At 46.0% G+C, this 17,263-nt stretch overlaps 1 protein-coding gene across 2 annotated transcripts in view; it reads right to left on the bottom strand.

The window, feature by feature from the left end:
- LOC137504389 (phospholipase B1, membrane-associated-like) overlaps positions 1-17,263 on the bottom strand; it is a 160,667-nt gene that overhangs the window by 73,930 nt on the left and 69,474 nt on the right. For both annotated transcript variants that reach the window (XM_068232750.1, XM_068232751.1), the window contains 4 exons: positions 12,934-13,005; positions 10,810-10,875; positions 6,976-7,033; positions 6,737-6,795 (listed from right to left, as the gene is read on the bottom strand). In XM_068232750.1, coding sequence (XP_068088851.1) covers positions 6,737-6,795; positions 6,976-7,033; positions 10,810-10,875; positions 12,934-13,005 — 255 coding nt within the window. The remainder of the gene's footprint in view (positions 1-6,736; positions 6,796-6,975; positions 7,034-10,809; positions 10,876-12,933; positions 13,006-17,263) is intronic.

The following is a 17,263-nucleotide window of genomic DNA, read 5'->3' as shown; positions in this document are numbered from 1 at the left end:
AGCTGCTCTAATCAGCTGGATAAATCGTCCTCTGAGCTGGCTGGGCTTTCACATACTGAGGAATTACAGACAAGGGCAAAGCTGTTTGCAGGAAGAAAAGAGTAGCCTGAAACTTCAGTGCATGGGGGAAAGAAACACACAAATGATCTCTTGAGATTCAAAAGCAATGCTGTATACAGCCTGCTTATGTATGGATGTATTTTCTATGTGTGGACATACTGTACATCAACCTTCTTCCTGTTTTGGTGGCCATTTTGTTTGTTTACAAACAAACTTTTTAAAACTGTTTTTAACCACTTTTAATGCGGCGAGGAGTGGCGAAATTGTGACAGAGGGTAGAAGGAGATGTCCCCTAACGCACTGGTATGTTTACTTTTGAGCGATTTTAACAATACAGATTCTCTTTAAGAGGGTCGAATATTGGAGTTGACTTATACACGAGGTCGACTTTTATATTTGAGTACTGGTATATACAGTATTTGCTACTGTAGTATTCTAGAATTAAAGGGAAAAATGCCATCATTTTACACAGGGCCGGTTCAAGTAACAGTTGGGCCCTAGGGCAAAATTAGCCTGGGGGCCCCCCAACAGATACCCCCTGACCAAAAAGCGTCATTAGAGGCCCTTTGTTACAGCCAAACTTCCCTCCTGGGCCCCTGAGCTGGCTGCTGACCCTCCCCCAATCACCTCCCAACTTAACAGACTCTGCAGAGACCCTGGGGAGCAACAGTTAACATGGGGAGGGACAACTTGGGGGCCCCTACAGGTTCTGGGGCCCTGGGGCAGTTGCCTATTTTTTTCTATGGTAGCTCCGGCCCTGATTTTACACACAATTTTTCTAGTCAAAAATATAAGAAAAATGCACCTTTCTCCTATTCTTGAAATAAAATACATTTGGCCCTTCTTCAATTCACTTTTTCTCTTAAGTTTTCTCCTAGGTGATATTAATAAAATACCTTTTAGGCCCCCAGAAAGCAAGAAAATACTTAATCATTTTGACGGTACTTTTTGGTATTTTTTTAATTGCAGAGTGCTAAAAATGTATTTTAAACAGAACATGAAACATTATCTCCTAGTAGAAAATGTAGAAGAAAACTGAATAAGGGCCAATATATTATTCCATATGAAGCATCAAAACAAAAGTCCCATATGTCCACTAATAATGCAATAAGTAAGTTGACTACAAAACTAGGGTACAACTATCATATAATACAGTCCATCTCCAAAACCATAAAAATATTCTGGGCAAACAGAGATTTGAGATTGTAAAGGCACTGGCACTGACGGAGTTTATGTATTCCATTAAATCATTTAATCTGAGCTGTGGACAGTGTGAAAAAAAATATTTGGAATGTCTTTTGGGCTTTTACAATTGACTCCTGTCTAACTAGTGTGCCCCCAGCCTCAGCTTATTACGCTCACTCTGTCCATCTTTGATGGAGCTGAACTGGCTCTGCACACTTCTCCAGCATCACTACAGTACACAGCACTTGGGGAGGGGTAGAGAGATTAGAGGCAGGGAGTTGTACACAAGACCCTGCTGCACACTTACTAGCGACTGTCTACAAATCTTTACCTATAAAAGTTAGTATGATTCCTTATCAGTGGCTAAGCAGATGCAGTCATTAGAACAACTGTGCAGAGAGCAAAACGTTTACTTCTTTCCATGCCCTTAGTTGTCAGTCTCTCAGGACAGGGAAAATAAACTTCTTCCCCATGGGGCCCCTTGTGGCTTCTGCCCCCCCCCCCCTGCAGCTGCATCCCTTGCATGGTCTATTGTTACGCCCCTGAGAAGAGGGATCCTCCACAGGCTGCCTGTGTCTTCCTGAAGGCCACTGCCGCTTCCAGTACCCTCTTTTAAATTGCAAGCCTGCTCCTCTGTGCACATGAGCATGGCTTAGGCTTACTGTGCAGGCGCAGTACAGCCACGCTTGTACACGGTGAGGAATGTAACCATGGTAACATATCCGCCAAGCTCTTGCCCGGTATGTTCGAGGGTTTTCATGGCAACAGTGGTCTCCAGGAGTATGTAGGAAGCTTGGAGGATTTAGGGCCCTATGCAATTACCAAACTCGCCAGTGCTAAGTGCTGGCGAGTTCTTAAATTAGGCGTCAGCAAGGTCGCCTAATGCAATTGCATTTAACACCCCCCAGGGCGGAAAAGAACTCGCTTGGGCGATATAATCGCCCAGCAAGTTCCTTTCCCCTATGCAATTGCATTTTGCACCCCCCGGGAAGCGATGCTTCCCGGCAAACATAGGTGCTAACTTTTCACCTGCTCTAAGCAGGCGAAAAGACCTATCGCCGGTGTCTGCGGGCTGATTTTGGCATCTGGGAGCCTCCTTTACTAAGGAAACCCCAGATGCCAGTGATTTAAATAGGCAAAGGAGTCAGTTTTGACTCCTTACCTATTCAAAATGTAACAAAAAAACATACCTCCATCGTTCCGGCTCGCCAGCATGTCCCACGCCGCTCCTCCGCTCATCTCTGTCTCTGTGAGTATTGGAGCCCGGCAAAGCATCTTTGAGTCTCCCGCCGGGGCTCCCCATTCCTCCACTAGGTGGCCCAATGAGAATCATCCTGATTCTCATTGGTCCAATTAGAATCAGGATGATTCTCATTGGGCCACCTAGTGGATGAATGGGGAGCCCCGGCGGGAGACTCAAACATGCTTTGCCGTGCTCCAAGAACACTCACAGAGACAGAGATGAGCGGAGGAGCGGCGTGGGACATGTGGCGAGCCGGAACGATGGAGGTATGTATCTTCTGAAGGTCCCGCGGTATCGACGATCGGCAGAAGGCGACGGGCGGCGGGTAAGAGCCTTGCGACGATGCGCGCATCTCCCGGGGAGCTCCACATCGCTGGCCACACAGGAGCATCGCTCAGCGAATACCTAGTATTCGCCTGAGTTATGCTCCTTTACACAAGGACATCGCTCAGGTGAAACTGGCAATTGAATTTGCCGGTAAATCCTGAGCGATGTGAGGAGTTAAGAAGCTTGCATGACTTCAGCTTCTTATCTCCTCGAATTGCATATGGCCCTTAGTGTCTTCTCTCTTCTTAGGTAAGTATCTATTTTTATTAGAGTACTTTATTCTACCTCCGGCACACTTAAATCTCCTTTGTTACATTTCCAGACAAACAAGCAAACAAGTGACATTCCTTTCCAACAATAAAAAAAAGTATAACGTTTCAAGAGAACAAAATACAGTTATTTAAATATTTAACTACATTAAAGGGACACTTAAAGAGAATCTGTATTGTTAAAATCGCACAAAAGTAAACATACCAGTGTGTTAGTGTCTCCTATTACCCTCTGTCACAATTTCGCCGCTCCCCGCCGCATTAAAAGTAGTCAAAAACAGTTTTAAAAAGTTTGTTTATAAACAAACAAAATGGCCACCAAAACAGGAAGTAGATTGATGTACAATATGTCCACACATAGAAAATACATCCATACACAAGCAGGCTGTATACAGCTTTCCTTTTGAATCTCAAAAGATCATTTGTGTGTTTACCTTCTGTCCCCTTCTTCTCTCATGCACTGAAGTGACAGGCTTCCTGCAGACAGCTCTGCCTGTGTTTGTAATTCCTCAGTATGTGTCAGCCAGCTACTTTCACAGCCTAACAGAGGAGGATTTTTATCCAGCTCTCTTCTATCACTGATAAGATAGCAGAGAAGCTGCTGGCTTATGTAAATAAAACACACACTGAAGTGTGCATAGAGGAACAGTTCAACACTGAAGAACTTGGCAGCCTTCCAGACACAGGCCGACAAGTCTGACAGGGGAAAGATACATTGATTTATTACAGACTGTTATAGTAGAAAGTGCTGCAGTAAGCCAGAACACATTAGAATAGGTTTAGGAACTTGTAGGATGGTAGAAAAAACGTAATTTTTGTTACAGAGTCACTTTAAGTCAAAAAAAAAATGAGTTTTACTTACCTGGGGCTTCCAATAGCCCCCTGTAGCTGTCCGGTGCCCTCGCCATCTCCCTCCGATCCTGCTGGCCCCGCCGGCAGCCACTTCCTGTTTCGGTGACAGGAGCTGACAGGCTGGGGACACGAGTGATTCTTCGCGTTCCTGGCCACAATAGCGCCATCTATGCTGCTATAGTATATATCATATACCATATAGCAGCATAGAGGGTGCTAATGTGTCTGGAAACGCAAAGAATCACTCGCGTCCCCAGCCTGTCAGCTCCTGTCACCGAAACAGGAAGTGGCTGCCGGCGGGGCCAGGAGGATCGGAGGGAGACGGCGAGGGCACCGGACAGCTGCAGGGGGCTATTGGAAGCCCTAGGTGAGTAAAACTCATTTTTTTTGTTTGACTTAAGTGTCCCTTTAAGTTAAAACACATAAGAAGCGATTCATTGTTGAAAGCCTAGTTTGCCGTTACTGTTTAAGATTTTGACTATGGATAGTCGGAAATGCCTAATTCCGATTCTACGGAAATTCCGATTTCTGCCAATGCCAATATCCGATTTTCCGATGAGTATTTTATTTGTGCTTCTTTGCGTCGGAGAATGCAAAAAATGACAAAAAATAAATAAATCTGAAAATCTGGAAAAATCATTCTTGTAATTGGTCTAACAGTACCGCATTCTCTGATTGGTTCTATGCTTCCGGGTTGTGGGAATGGGCTACATTTACCAAGTTGCAGTAAATTGGACTTCCGATCGGAAATTTCAATTCCGCATAATCCAAATAAGCATCTCTAATTTTGACCACTAGATGCATAAGAAAAGCCAAGCAGGACAAGGCTGCATGATTTAACATCAGACACTAGATGGCAGTAGAAGCCTGCCCAAGCTGTACTATTCTCTAGTGCAGGGGTGTCGAACACACAACAGCGAAAACATAATCTAAATCTTGGGCCAAGTTGTTTATTAAAATGTTACACTCACTAAAACTAGGTGGTGTAACTATAGCAACTGGGGGGAGGGGGTGTCTCGATCCCAGCTCTTCCTCTTCTGCAGAGTAGCACCTCGTTTAACACTTACCTGCTCCAGGGCTGCTTCAGGTTTCCTCTGACCTTCCTGACAGCCACATGCTCTATGCTGCATATCTCTGGCTACTGTGGTATGTCACATGATCAGGAGAAGGAGTTATGGAAGCACAGAGCATGCGACTGCCAGGAAGAACTGAGAGACAAAACATATTGCGGGAGCAGGTCAATTATTTATTGAAGGTTGCCCTTAGGCAGGGGCGTCTCTAGCCATTTTTTCACTCCAGGCGAGAAAACCTGTGGCGCCCCCCCCCCCCCCCTGTGAGGTGCCACTTGATGAAAATAATCGTTTTACCGTAAAATAATTGTAACGCAGCAATGATTCACTTAAAATCGTAATGCGGCAATCTTTCACTAGAAAATAACCATAATGCAGCAATGATTCACCATAAAATTAAATGCAGCAATGATTCACCATAAAATAATCGTAATGTGACCAGCGTTCACCAGGAAATAGTCGTATGTGGCCAGCGTTCACCAGGAAATAATATTATGTGGCCTGCGTTCACCAGGAAATAATCGTATGTGGCCAGCGTTCACCAGGAAATAATCGTATGTGGCCAGCGTTCACCAGAAAATAATCGTATGTGGCCAGCGTTCACCAGGAAATACTCGTATGTGGCCAGCGTTAACCAGGAAATAATCGTATGTGGCCAGCGTTCACCAGAAAATAATCGTATGTGGCCAGCGTTCACCAGGAAATAATCGTATGTGGCCAGCGTTAACCAGGAAATAATCGTATGTGGCCAGCGTTCACCAGGAAATATTCGTATGTGGCCAGCGTTCACCAGGAAATAATCGTATGTGGCCAGTGTTCACCAGGAAACAATCGTATGTGGCCAGCGTCCACCAGGAAACAATCGTATGTGGCCAGCGTTCACCAGGAAACAATTGTATGTGGCCAGCGTTCACCAGGAAATAATCGTATGTGGCCTGCGCCAAGTGTTATGGGCGGGCTGAGGGGGGGGGGGGGGTTGGGACTCAGGGCCAGCCAGGGCGGCATATAAAAAATTATCAAGAGCAGAGGGCACTCACTGTGAGGTGTCGCCTCGGCAGATAGTGTGTGTGCAGTGTAGCCAGTCGGCGGTGGCACTGGTCCCTGGTGCGTCACATGGTGCCTTCAAGCACTTGTGACAGGCGGGGGGCGGCGCCACACGTATAAACAAACTAGCGTGTGGTAGTTTGCGCTGCACAGAGAGGGAGAGGGGGTGAACTATTAGGCGGCGGCACAGCACGTATAAACTAACTAACATGCGGCTGCTCGCTCTGAAGGGAGAGGGAGGGGGCGGACCAGTAGGCGGCACCGGGCACAGGCTGAGCTGCCTGTCACAGCCGGCCCGGCGCTGAACTGATAATGTGGGGAAAAAAAACCACACGCACACAGCGCGGCGAAAGAGCGCCCACGCCCACCCACGGCGCTCCAGGCCAAAATTTATAGTTGCCTGGTGACAGAGACGCCTCTGCCCTTAGGGCCTGTTTCCACTGGCCACAAATTGCAGCTGTTTGGCATACACGATTTCGAAATGCAGAATCACAGCCTATTGCAATTATTAGGCTGCATCTGAATCCCATGCGGGCAAAAAATTAAAATGATGCATACTGCAGTTTACTGCAGCACGCAACCAAATCCCCAATGAACTGTTTTTGCATAGTATTCTGAGCCCGAGAAATGCTTGGGGTTAATGCACAAAAGTGCCTCATCTTCACAAGTGCATCAAAAATTCTCACCGTCATTGAATCGCCAACTGCCGCCACAACGGTTATGTCAGCGGGCCTCAGCTCATGAACTGTAAGAAAAAAACGTGAAGAGCTGAATTATTACCTACTTTGAGAAAATAACCCTAAAGTATATCTCCAATCACAGAAATAAGAGAGGATTGCTCTCCATGTGTCCAGACTGAAACCCAATAGTTTAGTTAGTATAATACAATAACATTTGTAAAGCGCTTTTCTCCCATAGCTATTACCAGAAGTAGGATTCTGAGATTTCGATCGTTCTGTGCAATCCAGTTTACTGCCATACACCTTAAAAAAAAAAAGACAGGAAATTAGTCATCTAAACCTGAAATGTCTCCTCAGTAGGGATGATCAGAAATTTCCGATCCCCACAAAATTTCTGCTTTCTGATTCAGATTTTCTGAAATTCCAAAGAGAGTTCATTTTAAAGAGAATCTGTACTCTAAAATTCTTGCAATAAAAAGCATACCATTCTATTCATTATGTTCACCTGGGCCCCTCTGTGCTGTTTCTGCCACTCCCTGCTGCAATCCTGGCTTGTAATTGCCAGTTTTAGGCAGTGTTTACAAACAAAAGACATGGCTGCTAACAGCATGTGATAGGCTGAGAGTAGCTCAGTGTGTGAATCATACAGAGCTTGGAGGGGGCCTGGAGAGGGTGTGTATAGCTTCTATCCTATCACAAGCAGACCAGCACATTCCAGTCTGAGTGTCTGTGCCCGACAGAGCTGACAGAGAGGAAAGAAGATTAGATTATATAACAGAGATAACACAGTCACTGTGCAACTAGGAAAGGCTGCAGTAAGCCAGAGCACATTAGAACAGGTATAGGAGAACAGGTATTAGAACAGGATAGAAGAAATAAGGCTGAACATTTTGTTACAGAGTCTCTTTAAAAATAAAAATATAGCAGAATCTACTAATTTTTGCCGATAAACTCCTGCCTTTTCTGATTGGCCTAATATTTCTGTAATCTTCTGATTGGTGTGAAATTACTGTGGTAATCTTTCCGTGGAAAAATTGTGCATTCTCTGATTGGTCCAATGCTTCTGAGTGCTGTGATTGGGCTAAAATCCCGGTAAAGCCGGAATTCATGGACTATACAGCGGGTTGCGCTTATTGATAGAGTACCGCGGGTTGCGCTAATTGCATTGCGTCTGTTAATCCGCACCGCACTATAAACATTGCATTGGCAGCGCATTGCAGTGCTACAAGCCATGTTATATAGATAGCAGATCTGTGAGCGTGTCCTTAGGTTTTTATGACATGCAAACATGCTCTGCATTGAGGATGGAGTATGCCTAGTCATGCTCTGTGCATTGCAGTGCACCTGTGTTCATACATTAAAGCACCCTTGAAGTGGAGGGGTATGGAGGCTGACATATTTATTTCCTTTTAAACAATACCAGTTGCCTGGCTGTCCTGCTGATGCTCTGCCTCTTATACTTTTAGCCACAAACCCTGAACAAGCATGCAGATCTGATATTTCTTATTGAAGTCTGACGAGATTAGCTGCATGCTTGTTTCAGGTGTGTGATTCAGACACTACTGCAGCCAAAGAGATCAGCAGAACAGCCAGGCAACTAGTATGGTTTAAAAGGATATAAATATGGCAGCCTCCATATCCGTCTCATTTCAGGCACCCTGTAAAATGGAATCATTTTTTTTTAATGCAAGTACAGGCTCTTCTCAAAAAATTAGCATATTGTGATAAGGTTCATTATTTTCTGTAATGTACTGATAAACATTAGACTTTCATATATTTTAGATTCAAATACACACAACTGAAGTAGTTCAAGCCTTTTATTGTTTTAATATTGACGATTTTGGCATACAGCTCATGAAAACCCAAATTTCCTATCTCAAAAAATTAGCATATTTCATCCGACCAATAAAAGAAAAGTGTTTTTAAAACAAAAAAAGTCAACCTTCAAATAATTATGTTCAGTTATGCACTCAATACTTGGTCGGGAATCCTTTTGCAGAAATGACTGCTTCAATGCGGCATGGCATGGAGGCAATCAGCCTGTGGCACTGCTCAGGTGTTATGGAGGCCCAGGATGCTTCGATAGCGGCCTTAAGCTCATCCAGAGTGTTGGGTCTTGCGTCTCTCAACTTTCTCTTCACAATATCCCACAGATTCTCTATGGGGTTCAGGTCAGGAGAGTTGGCAGGCCAATTGAGCTCAGTAATACCATGGTCAGTAAACCATTTACCAGTGGTTTTGGCACTGTGAGCAGGTGCCAGGTCGTGCTGACAAATGAAATCTTCATCTCCATAAAGCTTTTCAGCAGATGGAAGCATGAAGTGCTCCAAAATCTCCTGATAGCTAGCTGCAATGACCCTGCCCTTGATAAAACACAGTGGACCAACACCAGCAGCTGACATGGCACCCCAGACCATCACTGACTGTGGGTACTTGACACTGGACTTCAGGCATTTTGGCATTTCCCTCTCCCCAGTCTTCCTCCAGACTCTGGCACCTTGATTTCCGAATGACATGTAAAAGTTGCTTTCATCCGAAAAAAGTACTTTGGGCCACTGAGCAACAGTCCAGTGCTGCTTCTCTGTAGCCCAGGTCAGGCGCTTCTGCCGCTGTTTCTGGTTCAAAAGTGGGTTCATGCTTCCATCTGCTGAAAAGCTTTATGGAGATGAAGATTTCATTTTTCAGCATGACCTGGCACCGGCTCACAGTGCCAAAACCACTGGTAAATGGTTTACTGACCATGGTATTACTGAGCTCAATTGGCCTGCCAACTCTCCTGACCTGAACCCCCTAGAGAATCTGTGGGACATTGTGAAGAGAAAGTTGAGAGACGAAAGACCCAACACTCTGGATGAGGTTAAGGCCGCTATCGAAGCATCCTGGGCCTCCATAACACCTGAGCAGTGCCACAGGCTGATTGCCTCCATGCCACGCCGCATTGAAGCAGTCATTTCTGCAAAAGGATTCCCGTCCAAGTTTTGAGTGCATAACTGAACATAATTATTTGAAGGTTGACTTTTTTTGTTTTAAAAACACTTTTCTTTTATTGGTCGGATGAAATATGCTAATTTTTTGAGATAGGAAATTTGGGTTTTCATGAGCTGTATGCCAAAATCATCAATATTAAAACAATAAAAGGCTTGAACTACTTCAGTTGTGTGTATTTGAATCTACAATATATAAAAGTCTAATGTTTATCAGTACATTACAGAAAATAATGAACTTTATCACAATATGCTAATTTTTTGAGAAGATCCTGTATATTGATCAGTTTCTCAATTTAAAATATTTTAGCCCAAATACAGTATATTTACATCAACACATTAAGTCTAGTAGCAGCCAGGGCCGGCCCTAGACTTTTTGCCGCCTGAGGCAAATTTTGAAAAAATTATTGCTGCCCGCCCCCCCCCCCCCCCCACTGTGTGTGGGGGGGGGGGGGGCGCCGTCACCGCCGAGCTGGGGGGGTAGCGGGCAGGACGAGGGTATTGGGCCTAGCGGCGGGGAGGGGGGTCGGACCCCCCCCTCCCTCGCTTGGGTCCCCCCATCTGCGCTCCCCTCCAGCCTTAAATAGATCAGAAGCAGCCGCTACTCGTAAGAGGCACGGGCGGGGAGGACTCACCTCTTCCTCGTTCCAGGCCAGCGTGCGCTCCACTGACGTCACTTCCTTCTATGCCGCCCACTGTATTGTAAGTGGGCGGCGTTGCAGGAAGTGATGTCAGTGGAACGCACGCTGGCCTGGAACGAGGAAGAGGTGAATCCTCCCCGCCCACTGCCTCTTACGAGTAGCGGCTGCTTCTGATCTATTTAAGGCTGGAGGGGAGCGCAGATGGGGGGACCCAGGTGAGGCAGGGGGGGGTCCGACCCCCCTCCCCGCCGCTAGGCCCAATACCCCCGTCCTGCCCGCTACCCCCCCAGCTCGACGGCCGGCTCCCCGCACCCACCGACGGGCGGATGCCGCCTCTAGAAATGTGCCGCCTGAGGCAAAAGTTTCACCCCGCATCATGAGCGGGCCGGCCCTGGTAGCAGCTGATATCCCCCTCATATGACAAGGCCCGGACAATCATCAGTACTATACTCACATCATCTAGGGTGACGGTGGGATACTCATAATTGCTGTTCTTTGCAGTTTTCAGATATGGGTCCTCCTAGAAAACAAGTTGTGCAAAATAGTAATACTTGTAAACTACTTTTCTCCATCCCACAAACGTTGCTGCCGTAATCTGTTGAAAATCTGTAGTGTGTGGGAAGGCCATAAATATCTCTCTGGTCAGATTCGTCCCAAAAAAATGAGCAGCAGTAGAGCATTGTAACGTGTTGGCCATCAGTAAAAGCAAGAATTTTTTAATCAGGATGATACCATTTATAGGCTAATTTAAAAAAAATAAGAGTAAGCTTTCGTTTTTTCCGCCTTAATTAGACTCCAATCCTGTACAGGAATGGAGTCTGATGAAGGCAGAATAGCCGAAAGCCAGGGGCGTAGCAATAGGGAGTGCAGAGGTAGCAACCGCATCGGGGCCCTTGGGCCAGAGGAGCCCCGAAGGGCCCTCCCTCAACTACAGTAATAGCTCTCTATTGGTCCTGTGCTCATAATAAACACTTCTATAGATATTTTAAATAGTAGTAATCATGAACAAGCTGTTCCCCATCCCTTTCTTGCACCTCTGACACTGTAGTTGCCATTGGCAGGTTTTGGTGCGCCATATCTACTGTTATGTATAGAGTGCCTGGGGAGTCCCATTGTAAAACTTGCATCGGGGTCTACAGCTCCTTAGCTACACCACTGGCGAAAGCTTGCGCTTATTTTTTTTTAAATTAGCCAATAAATGGTATCCTCCTGATTCAAAACTTTTTGCTAAAAATTAGTATAAGTATTGAAACTGCCTTGGAAAGGTAACAAGAAAAGTTTTGTAGTAACTTCCAGGCTATGGGCTTGATTCACAAAGCGGTGCTAACTGTTAGCACGCTTGTGAAAAGCCCCTCTTCATGCCTAAAGTCAGTTTGGTCGCGCTAACTAACGCTCGCACGCAAAGTCCCGGGATGCATGCGAAACATCGCATCGCGGTACGACAAAAATGACACACCCGATGCGCCTATAAGGTCGTATTGGGTGCGACCTTAACGTCACATAGTGCGCCGTTAAGGTCGCACCCAATGCGACCTTATAGGCGCATCGGGTGCGCCGTTTACGTCGCACCGTGATGTGGCATTTCGCGCGCACCGCTCTGTGCGCGCGCAAAGTTTTGCGCAGGTACTTTGCAGGCAATCTAAATTGCACTGGTGCGACCCTTGTTAGCACACCCAAAGCCTTTAGGCGTGATAACTAGGTTAGCACCGCATAGTGAATCAAGCCCTAAGTGTTTCATGGGTTATCCGTGTTTATCAGGTATAGTGCAAAGTGGTTATATACCTAAAGTGTGTGAGCACCTCAATCCTTAATTCAATATCTGATCTCACCTCGGGTGGGGGAAGCTTCCGGATCCAATCGAGTCTTCCCCCATCCTCCTGTGTCCTACGACGGTCTCGCTGTGCCCCTCCGAACAGCGGGGATGTAAATACTTACCTTCCCGGCTCCAGCGATCTGCTCTCCGCTCGGAGTCAGGCGGAAATAGCCAATCGCTGTTGGTCCGCTCTACTGCGCAGACGCAAGTCTCCTGCACCTTTATAGTAGAGCGGACTCGACAGAGATCGGCTATTTCTGCCTATCTCTGTGCTGAGAGCCGCAACAGCGCCCCCGCTGGAGCCAGGAAAGGTAAATATAGCAAGCCTTATCAGGCTTGTTGAGTGAGTATTGCGGGACGCTTCGGGGGAGCCAGCGCTGGATTGTCTGCAGCTACAGGGATGGAGGAAGCCTCATGGGGACCCTGAGGCTTCCCCCTCCCGAAGTAAGTACCCCCCAGGGGATTTTTTTTTAGCACAGAGTCTCTTTAATAAGAACTGGTGAGGGACAGGAAATGAGGGACAGCAGGGACACTTGGTTGGGGATTCTAACTTTACCCCCACTGTTCAAAAAAGTTTTTGTGTGCTGCTGTTTTTTTCATTGTTGGGCAGATTCCTCTATTTCCTGTTATAAACTGAAGTAGGCAGCAGTGAAAACCTCCAAAAAATAGGTTTTAACCCCTTTCAGCACTATCTGGCTGGAGATATTTCACTGGTGTTATCAGATATTTCTTTTATAAAAGTTGTCTCATCTCACAGTTTTGTACCTTTGGGGGGCAGAATATAGTGATGTCTTCAGAGAGTCCTTGGCTGTCGGTCTTCTGGCCGACCGGTTCAAACTAAGAGAGAGAATAATTACATAAATACAGGTGAAATGACAAAGGACAGATAGAGCATGAATAGTGGTGCACAGCGTACACTCTCAGGGCCCGTTTCCACTATAGCGTTGCGGAATCGCCGGCGAATCACCGCAGGCAAATCGCATGCGGGTGCGATTCCGCATGCGTTTTTTGCCGCGATTTCGCATGCGATTTCGCATAGGTAAGGCTGTATGCGAATTTAACCATGTGACTGCCTGTGTAAATTAACATTAATACCTATGCGAAATTGCATGCGAATTTGCGGCAAAAAACGCATGGGGAAAACGCATGCGATTTCCCTATTAAATACATTGCGTGCGATTCGCCTGCATTCCACATGCAGGCGAATTCTGAGGGCCCTACCATGCAGATTTTTTCTGCACAGAAAAACGTGCGGGGAAACGCACAAGTGGAAACAGTCCCATCCACTTGTACTGACTGTGCGAATCCGCATGCGGGCAACGCATGCGGATTCGCGATAGTGGAAATGGGCCCTTAGAGCTGGTTCAGACGGGTGACTGCCGGTGACACGTTCAGCCAATGCTTAACCACTTCCCTACTGCAGGGTTTTTCCCCAATTTTCACCTTTCAGTGCTCATTCCATTCATTCACCTATAACTTTATTACTACTTATCACAACGAAATGATCTATATCTTGTTTTTCTCCACCACTAATTAGGCTCTCTTTGGTTGGTACATTTTGCTAAGAATTATTTTATTCTAAATGCATTTTAATTGGAAAAAAATGATTATTTCTCACTCAGTTTTCGGCATTTATAGTTTTGAAATAATACATGCTACCTTAATTAGAACCCACAAATTTTATTTGCCCATTTGTCCCAGTTATTGCAACATTGAAAATATTTCCCTAGTACAATGTATAGCCCCAATATTTTATTTGGAAATAAAAGTGCATTGTTTCAGTTTTGCATCCATCCATATTTACAAGATCATATTTTCAAAAATAACATTAATATACCCTCTTGACATTGACGATTATCTACGTCCCTGAGCAGGAACTGAAGTCCTATGGGATGTTTATAATCCATATCAAATTACACAGCTGGTTAAAGGACCACTATCGCCAAAATAGTAAAATTTTAAGTACATGTAAACACATACAACTAAGTACATTTTTCCCAGAGTAAAATGATCCAATTATTAATTTTCTCCTATGCTGCTGTGACTTACAGTAGGTAGTAGAACTTCTGAAAGAACTGACAGGTTTTGGACTAGCCTATCTCCTCGTGGGGGATTCTCAGGGGGTTCCTTATTTCAAAAGCAGTTAGTGAATGGCAGTTGTTGAGTCCAACTGCCAAAATAGTGTGTAAACCCTATTGCTATTGATTGACACGTTCATTTGATTTTCTTTGAATGATGGAGGAGATTTAGGTATAGATACAAATACAGAGTACTGCTTGGTTAGATATTATTGATGTTCTTATGGGCCTGATGAAGAGTCGTTGACACGAAACAAGCTGGTGTGTTGCCTACAATTAATTGCAGTTCATCATGCTATCTTTGACATTATATATGTATTTTTGTAAATATTGTCTCCTATAGATCGTATATCAATTTTTATTCATTTTTTTTCCTGAAACTTTTTGCATCACTAAAGAGATCGGATAACATTTTCTCAAATCGGTTTCTTAATTGTTACATGAGACAGATATCCTTTGGCTGTAAAGATTATGGAAGGTGTGATGGAACACCATTAAATTGTCCCGGAGACAGGGTGAGGTGGGAAATGTATACATACCCGGGGCTTCCTCTAGCCCCCTCCAGGCTTGCCGCTCCCTCGTCTCCCTCCTCCGTCTCCTGGAACCTCTGAAACTGGCCCCAAAATGTCCTCCAGTCGGGGCCAGTCAGCACATGCGCAGTTCAGCCAAGCTTGTTCCCCATCGCGCTCCTGTTGCCAAGAGTGCGATGGGGTCATGCTAGCGGCTGGGCCGCACATGGGCAGTGTGCCGTGGACCGGAAGAATTTCTGTGACCAATTTGGGAAGATCCAGGAGACAGAGGACGGCGGCAAGGGAGCGATCTGCATGGAGAGGGCTCGAGGAATCCCCAGGCATGGGCATAACAATCACCCCTGCGACCGATGCCATTGCAGGGGCAGCCCGGAGGTTTTGGGGGTTCCTCCTCCTCCCTCTCCCCAGCCGCAAGTGCAGCCAATTAGCAAAAAACCCCTCCCCATTCGCTAAAAAAAGTCGCTGCCACCTCCTCCCGCCATGCAGATTAGCAGGAGCGTCTCATTTTTTTCTTACTTCTAGACGCTGCTTCACAGCAGAACACTCTCTACTGCCAACAAGGAAGAAAGCTGGCACATCCAAAATCAATCTTTATTGGTTCCATGTAAAATTACGGCCAACGTTTCGGAGCCACGTAGGACCCCTTTATCAAGGCAATATTTGCTCTGAGGCAAAGATCTGTCTGCTGCTGTGCAAAAGATTCTGCATAGGAAGTTGGGAGTCTGGCTCCTCTTAACACTCGCTGTCAGCGATGTGTATTCATCTGGGGTCAGCAGCAGCCACTGGCCCCAGATGGATACACATTGAACCAAAAAGATAGAGGGCGTCATCCCTTTTTTCAGCTGTCGCACTCCCCTGAAAGACTATGGGTTTGATCCATTAGTGAGTGCGAGACAATACTACCAATGTGACACTCTCTACTGCCATTCGTCAGCTCCCAATCACTAGAGATCTAGCGAACGGTTCGCCGGCGAACGGTTCCAGGCGAACTTTGGGGGTTCGCGTTCGCCTGCACCAGGCGAACTTTTGCGGAAGTTCGATTCGCCCCATAGACTTTAATGGCCGCCGATTTTAACGGTTAATAGCAAAGTCCCCTTACATAGTAGAAACACCAAAATTGTTGGGAATGTTAAGTGGAATAGTGGGAACAAGAGGAACATTTTTTTCTTTCAAAAAGACCTTATACTTTTTGAGAAAATCAATTTTAAAGTTGCAAAGTAAAATGAGCCGATTCATAAAAAAAAGAACCGATTCATTAAAAAGAACCGGATGATTCAAGAACTGTTAGTATAGCAGAGAATGCGTCCTGAGCAGGACGTGAAGCTGCCGGCTCGCTGCTGTCTCTCCCCACCTGCCTGCACCTGTCACCCTCACCTAGCCTGGCACCCAGCGCACCCATGGGTGCCAGGCTAGGTGAGAGTGACAGGTGAGGAGGTGGGGAGAGACAGCAGGAGCCGGCAGCTATGCGTCCAAAAGGAGGCATTATGTGGGAGGCGTCGGAGATCTTCAATCAACTTAATTGAAGATCGCAACATAAGAGGATACAGTTCGTTGGATCGTTTACCGTGGATATTGGCGTGGGAAAACTTTTTTAAAGGTACAGGTAAGTATTTATGGTTAATTTAGAAAAATAAAATACTTTTCTTGTGGTTGTGTTTTTATTTCATTTAACCCTTTGTGGAAATGGGTAAAGGGTACTTTGTACCCCTATACTCATTTCTCCTGGGAGGGGGGTGGGCATCTGGAGTCCTCTTCTTAAAGGGGACTCCCAGATGCCACCATGAACTCCCCCCCCCCCCCCCCCCCAGGGAGTCGTCGCCCCCACCTCCTCCTGGGGCACCGGAGGTGGGGAAGAGACCCTTGTCCATGGATTGGAGGATTGGACAAGGGCTCCGGGGGGGGGGGGGGGGGGGGGGGGGAAGGCTTGGCTGCCCCCCCCCCGGAGCCCCCCATACCATGGACCATGCGGGCTGGTATAGCTCAGGGTGCGAAGCCCCAGTTGGCCGGGGCTCCGCATTCTGGCTATCCCAGCCTGCATGGGGGACAAGGGGTTACAGAGGCTCGGGAGGGGGGACCCCACATCATTTTTTTTTCCATTTATTTCCCACACTCAGCACATAAAAATAATAAATAAATAAATATATATATATATATATATATATATATATATATATATACACATATATATACACACACATATATATATATATATATATATATATATATACATATTTTTTTACATTTTTTTTAAAGGACTTACGAGGTCACAAGTATAAAAAAAGTTAAATACCATTTCATAATCCAGATCCATGGAGGACGCCATCTGCGCCCCGCGTTCATTCCACCATGGCACCCGCAGTAATACCGGCCCCTCCAAACGGGTCGGGTTCTCATTCCCCCCTCAATATGGCCGCCACAGATTGCCGCGGCTGCGCAGTCCGCAAAGATGCGATTGCGGCTGCGCAGCTCTAGGTCCTCCTCCCGATG

Source organism: Hyperolius riggenbachi, chromosome 4, assembly GCF_040937935.1.
Source record: "Hyperolius riggenbachi isolate aHypRig1 chromosome 4, aHypRig1.pri, whole genome shotgun sequence".
Classification (NCBI taxonomy): Eukaryota; Metazoa; Chordata; class Amphibia; order Anura; family Hyperoliidae; genus Hyperolius; species Hyperolius riggenbachi.
The sequence above is the reverse complement of the archived record's forward strand: the minus strand, read 5'-3'. Positions and strand labels throughout refer to the sequence as shown.